Source organism: Salmo salar, chromosome ssa02 (genome assembly GCF_905237065.1).
Source record: "Salmo salar chromosome ssa02, Ssal_v3.1, whole genome shotgun sequence".
NCBI lineage: Eukaryota > Metazoa > Chordata > Actinopteri > Salmoniformes > Salmonidae > Salmo > Salmo salar.
In genome coordinates, this window is record NC_059443.1 from 6,338,603 (window position 1) to 6,356,544 (window position 17,942).

The 17,942-nt window shown below is 44.7% G+C and overlaps 2 protein-coding genes across 2 annotated transcripts in view; both read left to right on the forward strand.

Moving 5' to 3' along the window:
- LOC106598824 (PHD finger protein 20-like protein 1) overlaps positions 1 to 11,854 on the forward strand; it is a 44,042-nt gene extending 32,188 nt beyond the window's left edge. Inside the window, 8 exon segments of the mRNA XM_045712753.1 lie at positions 1,518 to 1,591; positions 1,779 to 1,889; positions 2,404 to 2,503; positions 3,025 to 3,220; positions 3,469 to 3,630; positions 3,815 to 3,998; positions 8,491 to 8,701; positions 9,934 to 11,854. Of these exon segments, the coding sequence (XP_045568709.1) occupies positions 1,518 to 1,591; positions 1,779 to 1,889; positions 2,404 to 2,503; positions 3,025 to 3,220; positions 3,469 to 3,630; positions 3,815 to 3,998; positions 8,491 to 8,701; positions 9,934 to 10,076 (1,181 nt within the window). The 3' untranslated portion in view covers positions 10,077 to 11,854.
- A 588-nt stretch (positions 11,855 to 12,442) lies between these two features.
- Positions 12,443 to 17,942, forward strand: part of LOC106573164 (thyroglobulin-like) — an 82,805-nt gene continuing 77,305 nt past the window's right edge. Inside the window, 7 exon segments of the mRNA XM_045712765.1 lie at positions 12,443 to 12,523; positions 14,655 to 14,763; positions 15,087 to 15,184; positions 15,424 to 15,612; positions 15,825 to 15,878; positions 15,881 to 15,983; positions 17,622 to 17,728. Coding sequence (XP_045568721.1) covers positions 12,454 to 12,523; positions 14,655 to 14,763; positions 15,087 to 15,184; positions 15,424 to 15,612; positions 15,825 to 15,878; positions 15,881 to 15,983; positions 17,622 to 17,728 — 730 coding nt within the window. The 5' untranslated portion in view covers positions 12,443 to 12,453.

The window sequence follows — 17,942 nt, forward strand, 5'->3', positions numbered from 1 at the left end:
TGAAGATTGTGTCAGTAGTTCTGCTAGAAATGAAACCTGGGGTCCCTTACAGAGTTCCATAACACAGTCCTACTCTTAACCATCACCCATAACTTACCATCTGAAAGGAAGTTCCATAACACAGTCCTACTCTTAACCATCACCCATCTTAATGAGAGTTCCATCCAGTCCTCTCTTAACCATCACCCTCATCTGAAGGAGTCCCACAGTCTCTTACCATCACCCATAACTTACCATCTGAAAGGAGTTCCCCGTCCTCTCCTCCCTCTGAGGAGTTCTAGTCCTACTCTTAACCATCACCCTCTTCATCTAGAAGTTCCATAACACAGTCCCACTCTTACCATCACCCATCTACCTCTAAAAGTTCCATAACAATCCTCTTTCCCATAACTACCATCTGAAGAAGTCAGACTCGTGGACCGTGGCCCCTTTCTCCAACTCTAGATCCAATAGCCTGAGAAGAGACTCGTGGACCGTGGCCCCTTTCTCCAACTCTAGATCCGGTAGTCTGAGAAGAGACTTGTGGACCGTGGCCCCTTTCTCCAACTCTAGATCCGGTAGCCTGAGAAGAGACTTGTGGACCGTGGCCCCTTTCTCCAACTCTAGATCTGGTAGTCTGAGAAGAGACTTGTGGACCGTGGCCCCTTTCTCCAACTCTAGATCCAATAGCCTGAGAAGAGACTCGTGGACCGTGGCCTCTTTCTCCAACTCTAGATCCAATAGCCTGAGAAGAGACTTGTGGACCGTGGCCCCTTTCTCCAACTCTAGAATTGCTGCATTGGATAGATAATCTAGAATCGCTGCATTGGATAGATAATGGTTGTCCTTTTCATTCCACTGACTGGACCACATAATAGACTGGCCATTCTTCTACTAAAGTACAGACAACCCCTTGGAGGTTTTGTTGTCCATGACAGTGAATCTGATGAAGTAGACCCCTCTCACTGGTGCTGTGAAGATACCTGCATCATACGAGATGCAGGGAGACATCAGCACTGTTCATGTCTCAGACACTGCAGCCCATGCCCCAGACTGACAGAACAGCAACACCAGCAGAGCCACAGCAGCCTTCATTCTGGACTTAATACCTCCTCAGAATGAATGTGGTCGACTGTGATCAGTGGCCTTACTTCTATATATCACATTGGGGTAGCCAACAGTACTTGGGAAATGAAGAAACATCGCTAAGGACTGTTATCTAACAGTGTCAACTGGGTCCAATTTGGGGTTAAACTGTTTTTTAAGGTTCTGACCGGTGTTTACGCCCCTCCTAGCCTTTATTCAGCCTTTCAGTATTGGAATAGACTGTTATGTTACTCTGTGGTGATCACACTTGGTATTTAGATAACTGTCAACTAGGCAAACTTTAGGTGATGCTTTGCTGAAGTTCTCACAATTTAAATGACGTCAAGATATATGTTGTAAAGAATGTGAGCCGTGTGTTTACACTTGTTTTTATTCTCTCTCCCCTCTTTCTCTCCCTCTCTCTCTCTCCCTCCCCCACTCTCCCTCTCTAGACCTGTCAGACATAGACTTCCTGGAGGACTCGACCACAGAGAGCCTGCTGTTTAGTGGAGATGAGTACAACCAGGTAGGGTTGTCACGATACTACCATCATTTGTTTCTGGAAACATAGAAAACAGGAAGCAGACTGGACTCCATGGTCCTTCAGGATCCTCCTCTATGTAATAGATTGTGTGTTATAGCTTAGGAAATGTATAGATGTGACTCAGGGTGACAACATGACTAAGGGGGTTTGTTTTGAACCCTCCGACCAGGACTTTGACTCTGTGAACATGGAGGACTTCCAGGAGGAGGATGAGGATGGTACCCAGGAGATCGTCCGCTGTATCTGTGAGATGGACGAGGAGAATGGATTCATGATTCAGGTACTGGACTGACTGGAGCCCTCAGACTAGTGTTATGTCTGAAGTGGGGTTGGAAAATCCCAGTCACTTGTGGTGTAAATTCAACACCAGGGACACCTGAAGTTAATATTAAATGAATCACTCTTTAGTATCAGTTAACTGGAGAGTTTACAACAAATGCATGTACAAAGTACAAGTCTGCCACAAGCTCCGCCAAGGCGTTCCCTTCAGGCCTCTAATATGGGCGTCCTGAGTGGCGCAGTGGTCTAAGGCACTACATAGCTGTACTAGAGGCGTTACTACAGACACCCTGGTTCGAATCCAGGCTGTATCACAACCGGCCGTGATTGGGAGTCCCATAGGGCGGCGCCCGTCCGCGTTTGGACGGGGTAGGCTGTCATTGTAAATATGAATTTGTTCCTAACTGACTTGCTTGGTTAAATAAAATGTGTTATACATGTTTCAGACCTGGGTTCAGATAGTATTTGTTTCCACCTAAACACACACACATTCAGTCTCTCTCTCTGTGTTTCAGTGTGAGGAGTGTATGTGCTGGCAGCACAGTGTGTGTATGGGGCTTCTGGAGGATAGCATCCCGGACCAGTACATATGTTACATCTGCAGAGACCCTCCAGGTAACTTCATACCCTACACTCCCCTAACCACAGATCTAGGATCAGATTACTCCCCAACCTAAACCATTAGGGGGATGAAAGATAATCTCACCCTGTGTCAGTGGTTAGAGGCAACTTTTAGCCTGATCCCAGATCTGTTGTCTCCTTCTATCGCCTGGTCTCAGATCTGTTGTCTCCTTCTATCGCCTGGTCTCAGATCTGTTTGTGCTCTTGAGCCATTGATGTCATTGTCAAGCCAAACATGACCATGAGTGACAAGGAGTTGGTATGATAGCACAAACAGACTGGCACTCAGGCTAGGCAACTTCTACCTACCCTTTACAATTTACATCCAAGACTGGCACTCATGCTAGGCAACTTCTACCTACCCTTTACAATTTACAACCAAGACTGGCACTCAGGCTAGACAACTTCTACCTACCCTTTACAATTTACAACCAAGACCAAGATATTCCTACATTATTATTATCATCAACATGTTGGTTGTTTTCCTGACATGTCCCTTTGTTTTTGTTGTTTAGGTCAAAGGTGGAGTGCCAAATATCTCCATGACAAAGACTGGTTGAACAAGGGTCAGATGTACGGCTTGTCCTTCCTCTCTGAGAACTACTCTGAGCAGAACTGTAAGACCAGCGTGTCCACCCATCAGCTGTTAGCAGACGTGTTCAGTGTCAACAACGTCCTTCACGGACTACAGCTGAAGATGGACATACTACAGTAGGTCACCTTTCAACACGTAGGGCAATGTTTTCATCACACTAAAGAGAACACATCTGTGCAAAGAACTGTGAAACTCATTATCTGTAGTACGGGTTCTGGTCAAATCTAGTGCACTATAAAGGGAATAGGGTGCCATAGGGCTCTGGTCAAATCTAGTGCACTATAAAGGGAATAGGGTGCTATTTGAAACGGATCCATGATCATTTGGAGTCTAAATGAACCATTACTTCCTTGTCCACCTATAGGAACAAACACAATCCCAATTTGCACTTCTGGGCTCGGTCATGGGTGAACTCTGACGAGGACCAGCCCATGGGCGGTCTCCCTGACTGCATCCACTTGACAGACAACTCTCTGAACAACCAGAACTCCTCCAAGACAGACACTTACATCACCAGTGAACACAGGTACATGTTCAGCTGTCTGTGTAATACCTGTTTTTAGTAACGATGGCCACTGGTATGGAATCAAACATGAGCCATATTGTGTTGAATTAGCGGTATTGGTCCCTGTCACTAGTTTACAGTGGGCTCATAATGTATTTTATTGATCGTTGTCTAGTCTTTGTAATCAGTCTTCTCTGCTCTACAGCTACCAGAAACCCCCCAGCCCCGGACAGCTGGAGCACTGGCCCTCTACAGACCGGCCGGCTGCAGACCCCCACGGCTCCAACAGCCAGGAGGGAGGAGGGGTGGAGGAGGACCTGGTGGTGGCTAATACTAACCCCGCCTCCCACTCCACCCACTTCACAGCCAAGGAACAGGAAGTAAGAAAGGTGTTGTTGATCTTCATTGTCTCTTGTTTGTTTTCAAGACGATCACTTTATTTATCAGTTGTACACCAGGTCCAACTGGGATGGAACTTCATCCCAACCTCCTAAAGATAATACACTACATGGAGAGGTAGGAACAGGGGACTGTTTATCTCAACCTCCTAAAGACAATACACTACATGGAGAGGTAGGAACAGGGGACTGTTTATCTCAACCTCCTAAAGACAATACACTACATGGAGAGGTAGGAACAGGGGACTGTTGATCTCAACCTCTCCTAAAGATAATACACTACATGGAGAGGTAGGAACAGGGGACTGTTGATCTCAACCTCTCCTAAAGACAATACACTACATGGAGAGGTAGGAACAGGGGACTGTTTATCTCAACCTCTCCTAAAGATAATACACTACATGGAGAGGTAGGAACAGGGGACTGTTTATCTCAACCTCTCCTAAAGATAATACACTACATGGAGAGGTAGGAACAGGGGACTGTTGATCACAACCTCTCCTAAAGACAATACACTACATGGAGAGGTAGGAACAGGGGACTGTTGATCTCAACCTCTCCTAAAGATAATACACTACATGGAGAGGTAGGAACAGGGGACTGTTGATCTCAACCTCTCCTAAAGACAATACACTACATGGAGAGGTAGGAATAGGGGACTGTTGATCTCAACCTCTCCTAAAGATAATACACTACATGGAGAGGTAGGAACAGGGGACTGTTGATCTCAACCTCTCCTAAAGACAATACACTACATGGAGAGGTAGGAACAGGGGACTGTTGATCTCAACCTCTCCTAAAGACAATACACTACATGGAGAGGTAGGAACAGGGGACTGTTGATCTCAACCTCTCCTAAAGATAATACACTACATGGAGAGGTAGGAACAGGGGACTGTTGATCTCAACCTCTCCTAAAGACAATACACTACATGGAGAGGTAGGAACAGGGGACTGTTGATCTCAACCTCTCCTAAAGATAATACACTACATGGAGAGGTAGGAACAGGGGACTGTTGATCTCAACCTCTCCTAAAGACAATACACTACATGGAGAGGTAGGAACAGGGGACTGTTGATCTCAACCTCCTAAAGACAATACACTACATGGAGAGGTAGGAACAGGGGACTGTTGATCTCAACCTCTCCTAAAGACAATACACTACATGGAGAGGTAGGAACAGGGGACTGTTGATCTCAACCTCTCCTAAAGACAATACACTACATGGAGAGGTAGGAACAGGGGACTGTTGATCTCAACCTCTCCTAAAGACAATACACTACATGGAGAGGTAGGAACAGGGGACTGTTGATCTCAACCTCTCCTAAAGACAATACACTACATGGAGAGGTAGGAACAGGGGACTGTTGATCTCAACCTCTCCTAAAGACAATACACTACATGGAGAGGTAGGAACAGGGGACTGTTGATCTCAACCTCTCCTAAAGACAATACACTACATGGAGAGGTAGGAACAGGGGACTGTTGATCTCAACCTCTCCTAAAGACAATACACTACATGGAGAGGTAGGAACAGGGGACTGTTTATCTCAACCTCTCCTAAAGACAATACACTACATGGAGAGGTAGGAACAGGGGACTGTTGATCTCAACCTCTCCTAAAGATAATACACTACATGGAGAGGTAGGAACAGGGGACTGTTGATCTCAACCTCTCCTAAAGATAATACACTACATGGAGAGGTAGGAACAGGGGACTGTTGATCTCAACCTCTCCTAAAGACAATACACTACATGGAGAGGTAGGAACAGGGGACTGTTGATCTCAACCTCTCCTAAAGACAATACACTACATGGAGAGGTAGGAACAGGGGACTGTTGATCTCAACCTCTCCTAAAGACAATACACTACATGGAGAGGTAGGAACAGGGGACTGTTGATCTCAACCTCTCCTAAAGATAATACACTACATGGAGAGGTAGGAACAGGGGACTGTTGATCTCAACCTCTCCTAAAGATAATACACTACATGGAGAGGTAGGAACAGGGGACTGTTGATCTCAACCTCCTAAAGATAATACACTACATGGAGAGGTAGGAACAGGGGACTGTTGATCTCAACCTCTCCTAAAGATAATACACTACATGGAGAGGTAGGAACAGGGGACTGTTGATCTCAACCTCTCCTAAAGATAATACACTACATGGAGAGGTAGGAACAGGGGACTGTTGATCTCAACCTCTCCTAAAGATAATACACTACATGGAGAGGTAGGAACAGGGGACTGTTGATCTCAACCTCCTAAAGATAATACACTACATGGAGAGGTAGGAACAGGGGACTGTTGATCTCAACCTCCTAAAGACAATACACTACATGGAGAGGTAGGAACAGGGGACTGTTGATCTCAACCTCCTAAAGACAATACACTACATGGAGAGGTAGGAACAGGGGACTGTTGATCTCAACCTCCTAAAGACAATACACTACATGGAGAGGTAGGAACAGGGGACTGTTGATCTCAACCTCCTAAAGACAATACACTACATGGAGAGGTAGGAACAGGGGACTGTTGATCTCAACCTCTCCTAAAGACAATACACTACATGGAGAGGTAGGAACAGGGGACTGTTGATCTCAACCTCTCCTAAAGACAATACACTACATGGAGAGGTAGGAACAGGGGACTGTTGATCTCAACCTCTCCTAAAGACAATACACTACATGGAGAGGTAGGAACAGGGGACTGTTGATCTCAACCTCTCCTAAAGACAATACACTACATGGAGAGGTAGGAACAGGGGACTGTTGATCTCAACCTCTCCTAAAGACAATACACTACATGGAGAGGTAGGAACAGGGGACTGTTGATCTCAACCTCTCCTAAAGACAATACACTACATGGAGAGGTAGGAACAGGGGACTGTTGATCTCAACCTCTCCTAAAGACAATACACTACATGGAGAGGTAGGAACAGGGGACTGTTGATCTCAACCTCTCCTAAAGACAATACACTACATGGAGAGGTAGGAACAGGGGACTGTTGATCTCAACCTCTCCTAAAGACAATACACTACATGGAGAGGTAGGAACAGGGGACTGTTGATCTCAACCTCTCCTAAAGACAATACACTACATGGAGAGGTAGGAACAGGGGACTGTTGATCTCAACCTCTCCTAAAGACAATACACTACATGGAGAGGTAGGAACAGGGGACTGTTGATCTCAACCTCTCCTAAAGATAATACACTACATGGAGAGGTAGGAACAGGGGACTGTTGATCTCAACCTCTCCTAAAGACAATACACTACATGGAGAGGTAGGAACAGGGGACTGTTGATCTCAACCTCCTAAAGACAATACACTACATGGAGAGGTAGGAACAGGGGACAGTTGATCTCAACCTCCTAAAGACAATACACTACATGGAGAGGTAGGAACAGGGGACTGTTGATCTCAACCTCTCCTAAAGATAATACACTACATGGAGAGGTAGGAACAGGGGACTGTTGATCTCAACCTCCTAAAGATAATACACTACATGGAGAGGTAGGAACAGGGGACTGTTGATCTCAACCTCTCCTAAAGACAATACACTACATGGAGAGGTAGGAACAGGGGACTGTTGATCTCAACCTCTCCTAAAGACAATACACTACATGGAGAGGTAGGAACAGGGGACTGTTGATCTCAACCTCCTAAAGACAATACACTACATGGAGAGGTAGGAACAGGGGACTGTTGATCTCAACCTCTCCTAAAGATAATACACTACATGGAGAGGTAGGAACAGGGGACTGTTGATCTCAACCTCCTAAAGATAATACACTACATGGAGAGGTAGGAACAGGGGACTGTTGATCTCAACCTCTCCTAAAGACAATACACTACATGGAGAGGTAGGAACAGGGGACTGTTGATCTCAACCTCCTAAAGACAATACACTACATGGAGAGGTAGGAACAGGGGACTGTTGATCTCAACCTCTCCTAAAGATAATACACTACATGGAGAGGTAGGAACAGGGGACTGTTGATCTCAACCTCTCCTAAAGACAATACACTACATGGAGAGGTAGGAACAGGGGACTGTTGATCTCAACCTCTCCTAAAGATAATACACTACATGGAGAGGTAGGAACAGGGGACTGTTGATCTCAACCTCTCCTAAAGATAATACACTACATGGAGAGGTAGGAACAGGGGACTGTTGATCTCAACCTCTCCTAAAGACAATACACTACATGGAGAGGTAGGTGCTGGGAGGTGCCCGTGGAGCAGTGCACAAAGGCAAGCCTTGGTATCTAGGGTTTGATACATGTAACCCTCCGGTTGCCAGCTCACTTCCGGGACAGATTTTTCCTGTCAGACCCGGGATTTGAACCCTCTGGTCGCTGTCTCGCCTCTCTAACCACTAGGCTACCGGCTTTCATTTTTATTTTTTGAATTGTAAAATGTGTTGCGATCAATTTTGATTGGATTTTTGTGGTTGAGTTAATGCTGTGTGTTGTCAACAGAAGACAACTGCCCTGGCTGTGCCTGGCTGTCTGAATGAGAGGGGACCAGACTCAATGCTGGCTGTGCCTGGCTGTCTGAATGAGAGGGGACCAGACTCAGTGGAACATGCCAGGAACTGTCTCCAGTGGCAAATGAATCTCCTCACTCACATAGAAGATGTTCAGAACCAGGTGGCAGGCAGGATGGACCTCATAGAGAAGGAGCTTGATGGTAAATGGGGTCGTTTGTCCTATTCAATAAATACTGTCCTATCCAATAAACTAATAATACACTGTCCTATCCAATAAACTAATAATACACTGTCCTATCCAATAAACTAATTACACACTGTCCAATAAACTAATACTGTCCTATCCTATAAACTAATACTGTCCTATCCTATAGACTAATACTGTCCTATCCTATAGACTAATACTGTCCTATCCTATAAACTAATACTGTCCTATCCTATAGACTAATAGTGTCCTATCCTATAGACTAATACTGTCCTATCCTATAAACTAATAATACACTGTCCTATCCTATAAACTAATACTGTCCTATCCTATAAACTAATACTGTCCTATCCTATAGACTAATACTGTCCTATCCTATAAACTAATAATACACTGTCCTATCCTATAAACTAATACTGTCCTATCCTATAAACTAATACTGTCCTATCCTATAGACTAATACTGTCCTATCCTATAGACTAATACTGTCCTATCCTATAGACTAATACTGTCCTATCCTATAGACTAATAATACACTGTCCTATCCTATAGACTAATTATACACTTGTCTTTTGTTTTCTCAACCATACATTTCTCACCCTTGTCTCACACATACATTATTGGATTATAGTCTTATAATTCTAATACATTTCACATAGTCTTATACGTTTCAGGGTGGAATTCTTTAGTCATTACTTTAAACATATTATAGACTAACAGTGTATTATAGACTAATAATACACTGTCCTATCCTATAGACTAATAATACACTGTCCTATCCTATAGACTAATAATACACAGTCCTATCCTATAGACTAATAATACACAGTCCTATAGACTAATAATACTGTCCTATAGACTAATAATACTTTCCTATAGACTAATAATACACTGTTCTATAGACTAATAATACACAGTCCTATCCTATAGACTAATAATACACAGTCCTATCCTATAGACTAATAATACACAGTCCTATCCTATAGACTAATAATACTGTCCTATAGACTAATAATACTGTCCTATATACTAATAATACTGTCCTATAGACTAATAATACACTGTTCTATCCTATAGACTAATAATACACTGTTCTACAGACTAATACACTGTCCTGTAGACTACTACCAAAGGAGTAGGAGGTAATGACCCCATTGTAAATGAAGGAGGAACTTGTTCTTACTTTATTAGATCCTAACCGTCTCTCTATCTCTCTGTGTCCCTCAGTGTTGGAGAGCTGGCTGGACTTCACTGGGGAGTTGGAGCCTCCGGACCCCCTGGCCAGACTGCCTCAGCTCAAACACCGCATCAAGCAGCTCCTCACAGACCTGAGCAAGGTGCAACAGATGAGCACCCTGTGTTCTGTGTGAGTTTGGGTTGGCCTGACCTAGCCAGAGTCTGGCCCGTGTCTGGCCCCTGGTTAGTATGGCCACAGCACTAGGCATCTGGTGTCATCACAGCACTTGACAGAGGAGAGTCCAATCCAAACCCAGGGTGTACCCACTACCCTCTGATACAGACAGACAGGAACCCCGTCCTCTCTCTCTGGCACCGAAGCACACCGTCTGCTGTGGTCCATAAACTGTCAAACTGAGCACACCTTCAGTTGGCTCAATACAAGGGGGATGAATGGATGTATAGAGACCAACAGGAAAGAGCTGAGTCCAGTGGACTCTTGGTATTAGAAAGAAGAGTGTTTTGAGTTGGAGTAACAAAGTATTGAGTTGACAAAATGGGACTTCTGGATGAAAAGTACCAGTTGAATACAGTATTAGTTTGTAGGGCCCAGGACGTTTGTTGTTTTAACTAAGACTCCCTGTTATGAAGTTCCCACAACGTTTTCATAACCAGGAATGAGGGTTTGTCCACGTACGTTAAATCGTTCACACGCATTCTATGATATAGCTGAAATTCAATTTAATTCAATTAGATTATTAAAATGCAATGATATCACCTCATGGGCCCATCCCAAATAGAACCCTATTCCCTTTATAGTGCACTACTTTAGACCGTAGTACACTACAGAATATAGGGGGCCATTTGGGAAACATCCCATCACTCTCTTGCCTCAGTAGGAGCAGAGCTGTAGAAGCCTTGCTTGTGTGATATGAGTTAATGCAAAAACGAAATCACCAAGGTGAATGTTAGATGATATTGTAGCAAGCTTTAACCTGCCAGAAATCTGTTCTGTTTTGGAAGCGTGGTCTGAAACTTGTTTGAGATGTTTTAAAATTTCGAGTTCCCCCTCAAGTTCACACTATGGTTAGATGATTTGTTAAAAACCAGTGCTAACATCAGTCATTTAGCGGCTGCATTCTGATTTCATTTCAGGAATCTATTGCCACCTTTTACAATCATTAACTTTCATTCTCTTATGTGCCAAGTCTGAAAGTATGAACCACCAAGTTTACAATGTTATCATTCTCACTGATTCAACATGGGAAAGGATGAGTATATTTTACTGGTGTATATAATATACCCAATCCACAGACAGACATACGACTGTGTGTCTTCAGGATATCTCCATGACAACCACGGAATGGCCTTGATGTCACGGGACATCTGTGGCACGTTTGTCTCTGTGTACACATCCTGAAATGGCACCCTATTCCCTATGTAGTGCACTACTTTTGACCAGAGCCCTATGGAGCTTGTTCAAAAGTAGTGCACTATGTAGGGAATAGGGTGCCATTTGGGGACGTAGCCTCTGTCTGTGGGGTTTTTGATGCTTTCAGTACGGCCCCAGTATGGCTGCTACGTCACAACACCACAATGTCTTCTGACTAAGTGGACACGTTTGACTTGTACCACAGTAAGCTAAATTGCCAGCTGGATGTAAATGCGTATAAAAAGCAATGTGTTGATTGCTGTTGTTGGGTCTTTTTATGTACAGTTTTATAACTGTAAAGATGAGGAATCTATAGAAGGCATAAGAGGATAAAATATACTTGAAGAAAAATGACTATGTTTATTTAGCGTTTCTATTAACCTGTATAAAAAGTGTTTTAGAACCAGCCGGTAGGGTATAAAACAAAGTAGATTTTTATTGACATATACCAGCTGTACATTAAGAGTTTATTTAAGACCTGTTCTTTATGTGATTTACTACATGTACAATGCCATTAAAAAAGATATTCTGGATATTTAATTTCTCGTCTTACGGTTATTATTTTCAATGATTATATTACCAAGTTGGTGTGTGTGTTATACTGTTACACATTCAATTGTTCATTTGTGTTGTCTGTTGCTGGACTTGTTTTATGTCATTTGACTTCAGAAACCTGTCATCCGTTGGCTCTTGAAAGAGCATCGTCCTGAAGGTGCAAGTCATGTTCACCTGGGTCGTATTTATTAGTGTAAACCGTATAATTTTTTTTTGCAACGTAAACAACAGTTTCTTATTGGACAAATTCAGATCGTCCCTCCGACGTTTCTGTCCGTTTTCTTCCGATTGGTTTCTAGGTTTCTAATGCATCCCAGGTCAAGTCTTGCATGACCAACTCCTCTCTTCTTATGGCCCTCTGAGTCTCAGGCTTGGCTGCTCCCACTAGAATGTTCCAGAATTTCCATTGTTCCAAACACACGAGTGTTCCATGTTTGGTGAGTGAGGACCACGTGTGTCACACACTCCATCCTGAGTGCAGTGACTACCTAGGGAGGATGACATTGCAGATAGCACTGATGGTATAAATCCAGAGCGTTAGTCCCAGTCTCCTCACAGTTCAACGGAGGGACAGACTGAGGAAGATGATGAGCCTGGTTCAGATCTCCTCCATTCTGCTGTGCTGCCTCTGTCTGTCTGACGGGAAGATTTCAGGTAACACCTTAGGGCTCTTAGTTTATCTTGGGTTTTTGAATATTTCAAAGTTATTTTCAGCTATAATTTAAACCTCTTATTTCTGATGATGCTTTTTCTATGTTTATCATTATTTTGTATATCCACTATATATACAAAACTATGTGGACACCCCTTCAAATTAGTGGATTCGGCTATTTCAGCCAGTATAAAATTGAGCACACCGCCATGCAAACTCCATAGACAAACATTGGCAGTAGAATGGCCCATACTGATGAGCTCAGTGACTTTCAACGTGGCACCGTCATAGGATGCCACCTTTCCAACAAGTCAGTTTGTCAAATTTCTGCCCTGTTAGAGCTGCCCCGGTCAACTGTAAGTGCTGTTATTGTGAAGTGGAAACGTCTAGGAGCAACAACGGCTCAGCTGTGAAGAGGTAGGCCACACAAGCTCACAGAACGGGACCACCTTGTGCTGAAGCACATAGTGCAAAGAAAATCGTGTCCTTGGTTGCAGCACTCGCTACCGTGTTCCAAACTGCCTCTGAATGCAACGTCAGCACAAGAACTGTTCGTCGGGAGCTTCGTGAAACGTGTTTTCATGGCCGAGCAGCCGCTCACAAGCCTAAGATCACAATGCCAAGCCACGGCTGGAGTTGTATAAAGCTCGCCGCCATTGGACTCTGGAGCAGTGGAAACACGTTCTCTGGGGTGATGAATCACGCTTCACCATCTGGAGCAGTGGAAACACGTTCTCTGGGGTGATGAATCACGCTTCACCATCTGGAGCAGTGGAAACACGTTCTCTGGGGTGATGAATCACGCTTCACCATCTGGAGCAGTGGAAACACGTTCTCTGGAGTGATGAATCACGCTTCACCATCTGGAGCAGTGGAAACACGTTCTCTGGAGTGATGAATCACGCTTCACCATCTGGAGCAGTGGAAACACGTTCTCTGGGGTGATGAATCACGCTTCACCATCTGGAGCAGTGGAAACACGTTCTCTGGGGTGATGAATCACGCTTCACCATCTGGAGCAGTGGAAACACGTTCTCTGGGGTGATGAATCACGCTTCACCATCTGGAGCAGTGGAAACACGTTCTCTGGGGTGATGAATCACGCTTCACCATCTGGAGCAGTGGAAACACGTTCTCTGGGGTGATGAATTACGCTTCACCATCTGGAGCAGTGGAAACACGTTCTCTGGAGTGATGAATTACGCTTCACCATCTGGAGCAGTGGAAACACGTTCTCTGGGGTGATGAATTACGCTTCACCATCTGGAGCAGTGGAAACACGTTTTCTGGGGTGATGAATTACGCTTCACCATCTGGAGCAGTGGAAACACGTTCTCTGGGGTGATGAATCACGCTTCACCATCTGGAGCAGTGGAAACACGTTCTCTGGAGTGATGAATCACGCTTCACCATCTGGAGCAGTCCAACCGACGAACCTGGGTTTGGCACTACCTACCCCAAAGCATAGTGCCAACTGTAAAGTTTGGTAGAAAAGGAATAATGGTCTGGGGCTGTTTTTCATGGTTCAGGCTAGGCCCTTTAATTCCAGTGAAGGGAAATCTTAACACTACAGAAAACAATGACATTCTGCACGATTCTGTGTTTCCAACTTTGTGGCAACAGTTTGGGGAAAGCCCTTTCCTGTTTCAGCATGACAATGCCATCGGTGCACAACGCGAGGTCCTTATAGAAATGGTTTGTCGAGTTCGGTGTGGAAGAACTTGACTGTCCTGCACAGGTTCCTGACCCCATTAAACACCTTTGGGATGAATTGGAAAGCCGACTGTGAGCCAGGCCTAATCGTCCAACATCAGTGCCCGACCTCACTAATGCTCTTGTGGCTGAATGGACGCAAGTCCCCGCAGCAATGTTCCAACATCTAGTGGAAAACCATCCCAGAAGAGTGGAGGCTGTTATATCAGCAAAGGGGGAACCAACAACATTAATGCCCATGATTGTGGAATGAGGCCATGTAGTGTATTTATTGTAATATAATTTAGGCTGTGTTTATGTTTTCTGTCTGTTTCCTATGTGTATGGGCTCTGTGTATGTAAGTAGAAGAAAAATGTACATTTCCTGACAAGAAATGGAGACAGTTTTCAACGACTAAATTGTATTTGCTGCTGTTTTCAGAATACCAACTGGAGTCTGAGACCCTGAGTCAGTGTGAGTCGCTACGTGGTGTTAGTTCTGCCCGGCAACAAGACCATGTCCCACAGTGCTCAGAGGATGGGAGATTCAGGTATACCTTACAGTGCTGTATTTGACACAAGCTAGCCTGGACGGTAAAGCTAGCAAGGACGGTAAAGCTAGCTAGGACGGTAAAGCCAGCTAGGACGATAAAGCTAGCCAGGACGGTAAAGCTAGCAAGGACGGTAAAGATAGCCAGGACAGTAAAGAAACAATTTCCATGTATTTGTCCCAAATGGCACCCTATCCCTATGTAGTGCACTACGTTTGACCGGAGCCTTAGGCAAGTAGTGCACTACATAGGGATTGGGAATAGGGTGCCATTAGGGAAGTGACCTCTGTTCCCTTCTCTCTTCTAACTGTTGTGTACTCCAGACACGTCCAGTGCAGCGGTGCTGGTGGTGAGTGCTGGTGTGTGAACGCTGAGGGAGCTGAGATCTCTGGAACCAGACAGAACGGATCAGCTGTGTACTGTGAGCAGAACGCCCCTCTTCCTAGAAATATCTGTTTTAACGTGAAACCACATTGGTGCTAGATGGGATGAATTCTCCTTTTGGAACCCTAGCCAGGCTCATGTTGAACACTGGAAGACCTTTTGAGATGCACTATGTAAATGCTGTCTATCGTCGTTGACCTCCTCCTCTTCCTCCTCCTTTTCCTCCTCTTCCTCCTCCTTTTCCTCTACCTCCTCTTCCTCCTCCTCCTCCCACAGGTCTGACGTCCTGCCAGCTCCACAGACAGCAGGCCCTGCTGAGTGGCGATGCCCCCCTGGTACCCCAGTGCCAGGCCTCTGGGGAGTACCAGGCGGTGCAGTGTGACAGCGCCCGGGGACAGTGCTGGTGTGTAGACCTGGAGGGCATGGAGATCTACGGGACCCGGCAGAACGGAAAGCCCTCTCAGTGTGAGTTAGTTAGGAGCAGGATGACTTGTGTTGTGTATTGATATGTCATTTATGACTTACAGTATTATGTGCATCCATTTTCTAATGTGTGGCCCCAGTGGGAATCAAACCCACAAATCCTGACGTTGCAAGTGCCATGCTCTACCAACTTAGCCACACAGCACAGTAATATATAAATGAGGAGAGCTGATCAGAACAACCTTTTCCCTCAGGCCCAGGCAGCTGTGAGGTGAGATCGAGGCGTCTCCTCCACGGCGTCGGGGAGCGCTCCCCCCTCATTGCTCGGCCGACGGCTCCTTCCTTTCCGTGCAGTGCAAGTTTGTCAACACCACTGACAGGATGGTCTTGGATCTGCTGCACACGTTCAACAGGTGAGTGCCTGGAAGGGAAAGATATGCACTCTAAGTTTGCGCCCCAAATGACACCCTATTCCATATGTGTAGTGCACTACTTTGACCAGGGTCCATAGGGCTCTTGTCAAAAGTGGTGCACTATATCAGGAGAATAGGGTACCGTTTGGGACGCTGACATTCACTGTTAGACCGTTGGAATCTCATCCTTCAGTTGGTGTTTGAAGGTGTGAGATCTATCAGACTGCTGGGGTTTACTTTGACCTGGCTGTGTATTGGGATCCTGTACAAAGCTTTTTATAGTATCTGCCTGTAGATGGCAACGTAATGCTTAGACCCAGGGACAGGATTTAGACACGGTGGCAGGAGAACTGGGAGCCTAAATTCACTTTATCTCTCCCTCCTCGCTCTACACTGCTGACCTGATAGCATCCTATTCTTGTGTATGGTGACTGGAACAGAGATGCTTGGTCTCCTGGGAACTTACTGTAATTTTTAGAATTCACACATTTTAATTTTTGTACCTTTTATTTAACTTGGCAAGTCAGTTAAGAACAAATTCTTATCTACAGTGACGGTCTAGGAACAGTGGGTTAACTGCCTTGTTCAGGGGCAGAACGACAGATTTTTACCTTGTCAGCTCAGGGATTCGATCTTGCAACCTTTCGGTTACTGGCCCAACACTCCAACCACCAGGCTACCTGCCTCCCCACATTCATTAAACATGTTTCACAGTGTCTAAAGTAAACAATGTAATCATTCCAGATGTTTCAGATAATCCACCAATGTGTAAACTTTTCATCTGGAATGTGGGTTTGGACAATAGTTTACACGTTGTCAATCTCATGAGTGTATGCCGTTCATCTCCTTTATGTGGAGGGCTTTCAGTCCTTTTTAGTTAGCGCAGCTGCAAAATTCCAGCCCTTACCACAGAGGCCTACACAAAAATGTCTACTTTCAGACCTTGAATTATAATTTATAATAATCATTTTGGTCTTGTGTCTATTTCTGGCTAGAGGATGTTTTGACATCCGTCTCTAGGCAACAACTAGCATCATATTCCCTACTTAGTGTTTGCACCCGGGCTTGTGCAGTGAACTCTGCATGATTGGCCCCCAGCCTGGCCAAGACTGTCTCTGTTATCACTCCAGGCTCCAGCCAAGTACAGCCAAGGGGTCAAGAGTCAAGTTGTTCCTGGTCCTCTAAAACCACTCAGGAACTGGTCTTAACTGCCAGCCAGCCAGCAGACATTTCTCAAATGACTCCAAGATCAAAAAACGTAAAGGAAGAGATTCCTTTTTTATATCGGCCAAACAAATAAAAGGATGATGGCGACGACTTAGTACATGAAATCTTTATTTTGAGGCTTCCTTTTACTGTCAAGGCAGGCACTCTTGAAGAGAGTATTGTATGTGAATCAATGTTGTAAGTTAAAGAAATACTTTCCATCTTCGTGGAAGAGCTAACTCATTACAACTATAATGAGTTCCTCCCTGATAACTTGAATTACTTTGTCATCTTCATGTACTGTATATTATAGTACCATAATTAGTATTGTAGTATTATAATTAGTATTATAGAGTACTGTCATGTATTTTACTCTTCTATTAGCCTATTTTAGACAGAGTGAAGTGAGAAGAGGTGTGATATCTCCCACAGGTTCCCTAAAGTATTCCAGACGTTCAGCAGCTTCAGACAGATGTTCCCAGAGGTGTCCAGTTACTGTTTCTGTGCTGACAGCAGAGGCAGGGAGCTCCCCAGCACAGGTGAGATAGATGCAACATCAACAGGTGACACACACACACACACACACACACACACACACACACACACACACACACACACACACACACACACACACAGAGGAACCATTATTTACAATAACTCTTAACTGGATTTTCATCAAGAATCAGAAATAGATATTTTTAAATAACTATTTTGTATTTTATTAGGATCCCTATTAGCTGTTGAGAAAGCAGC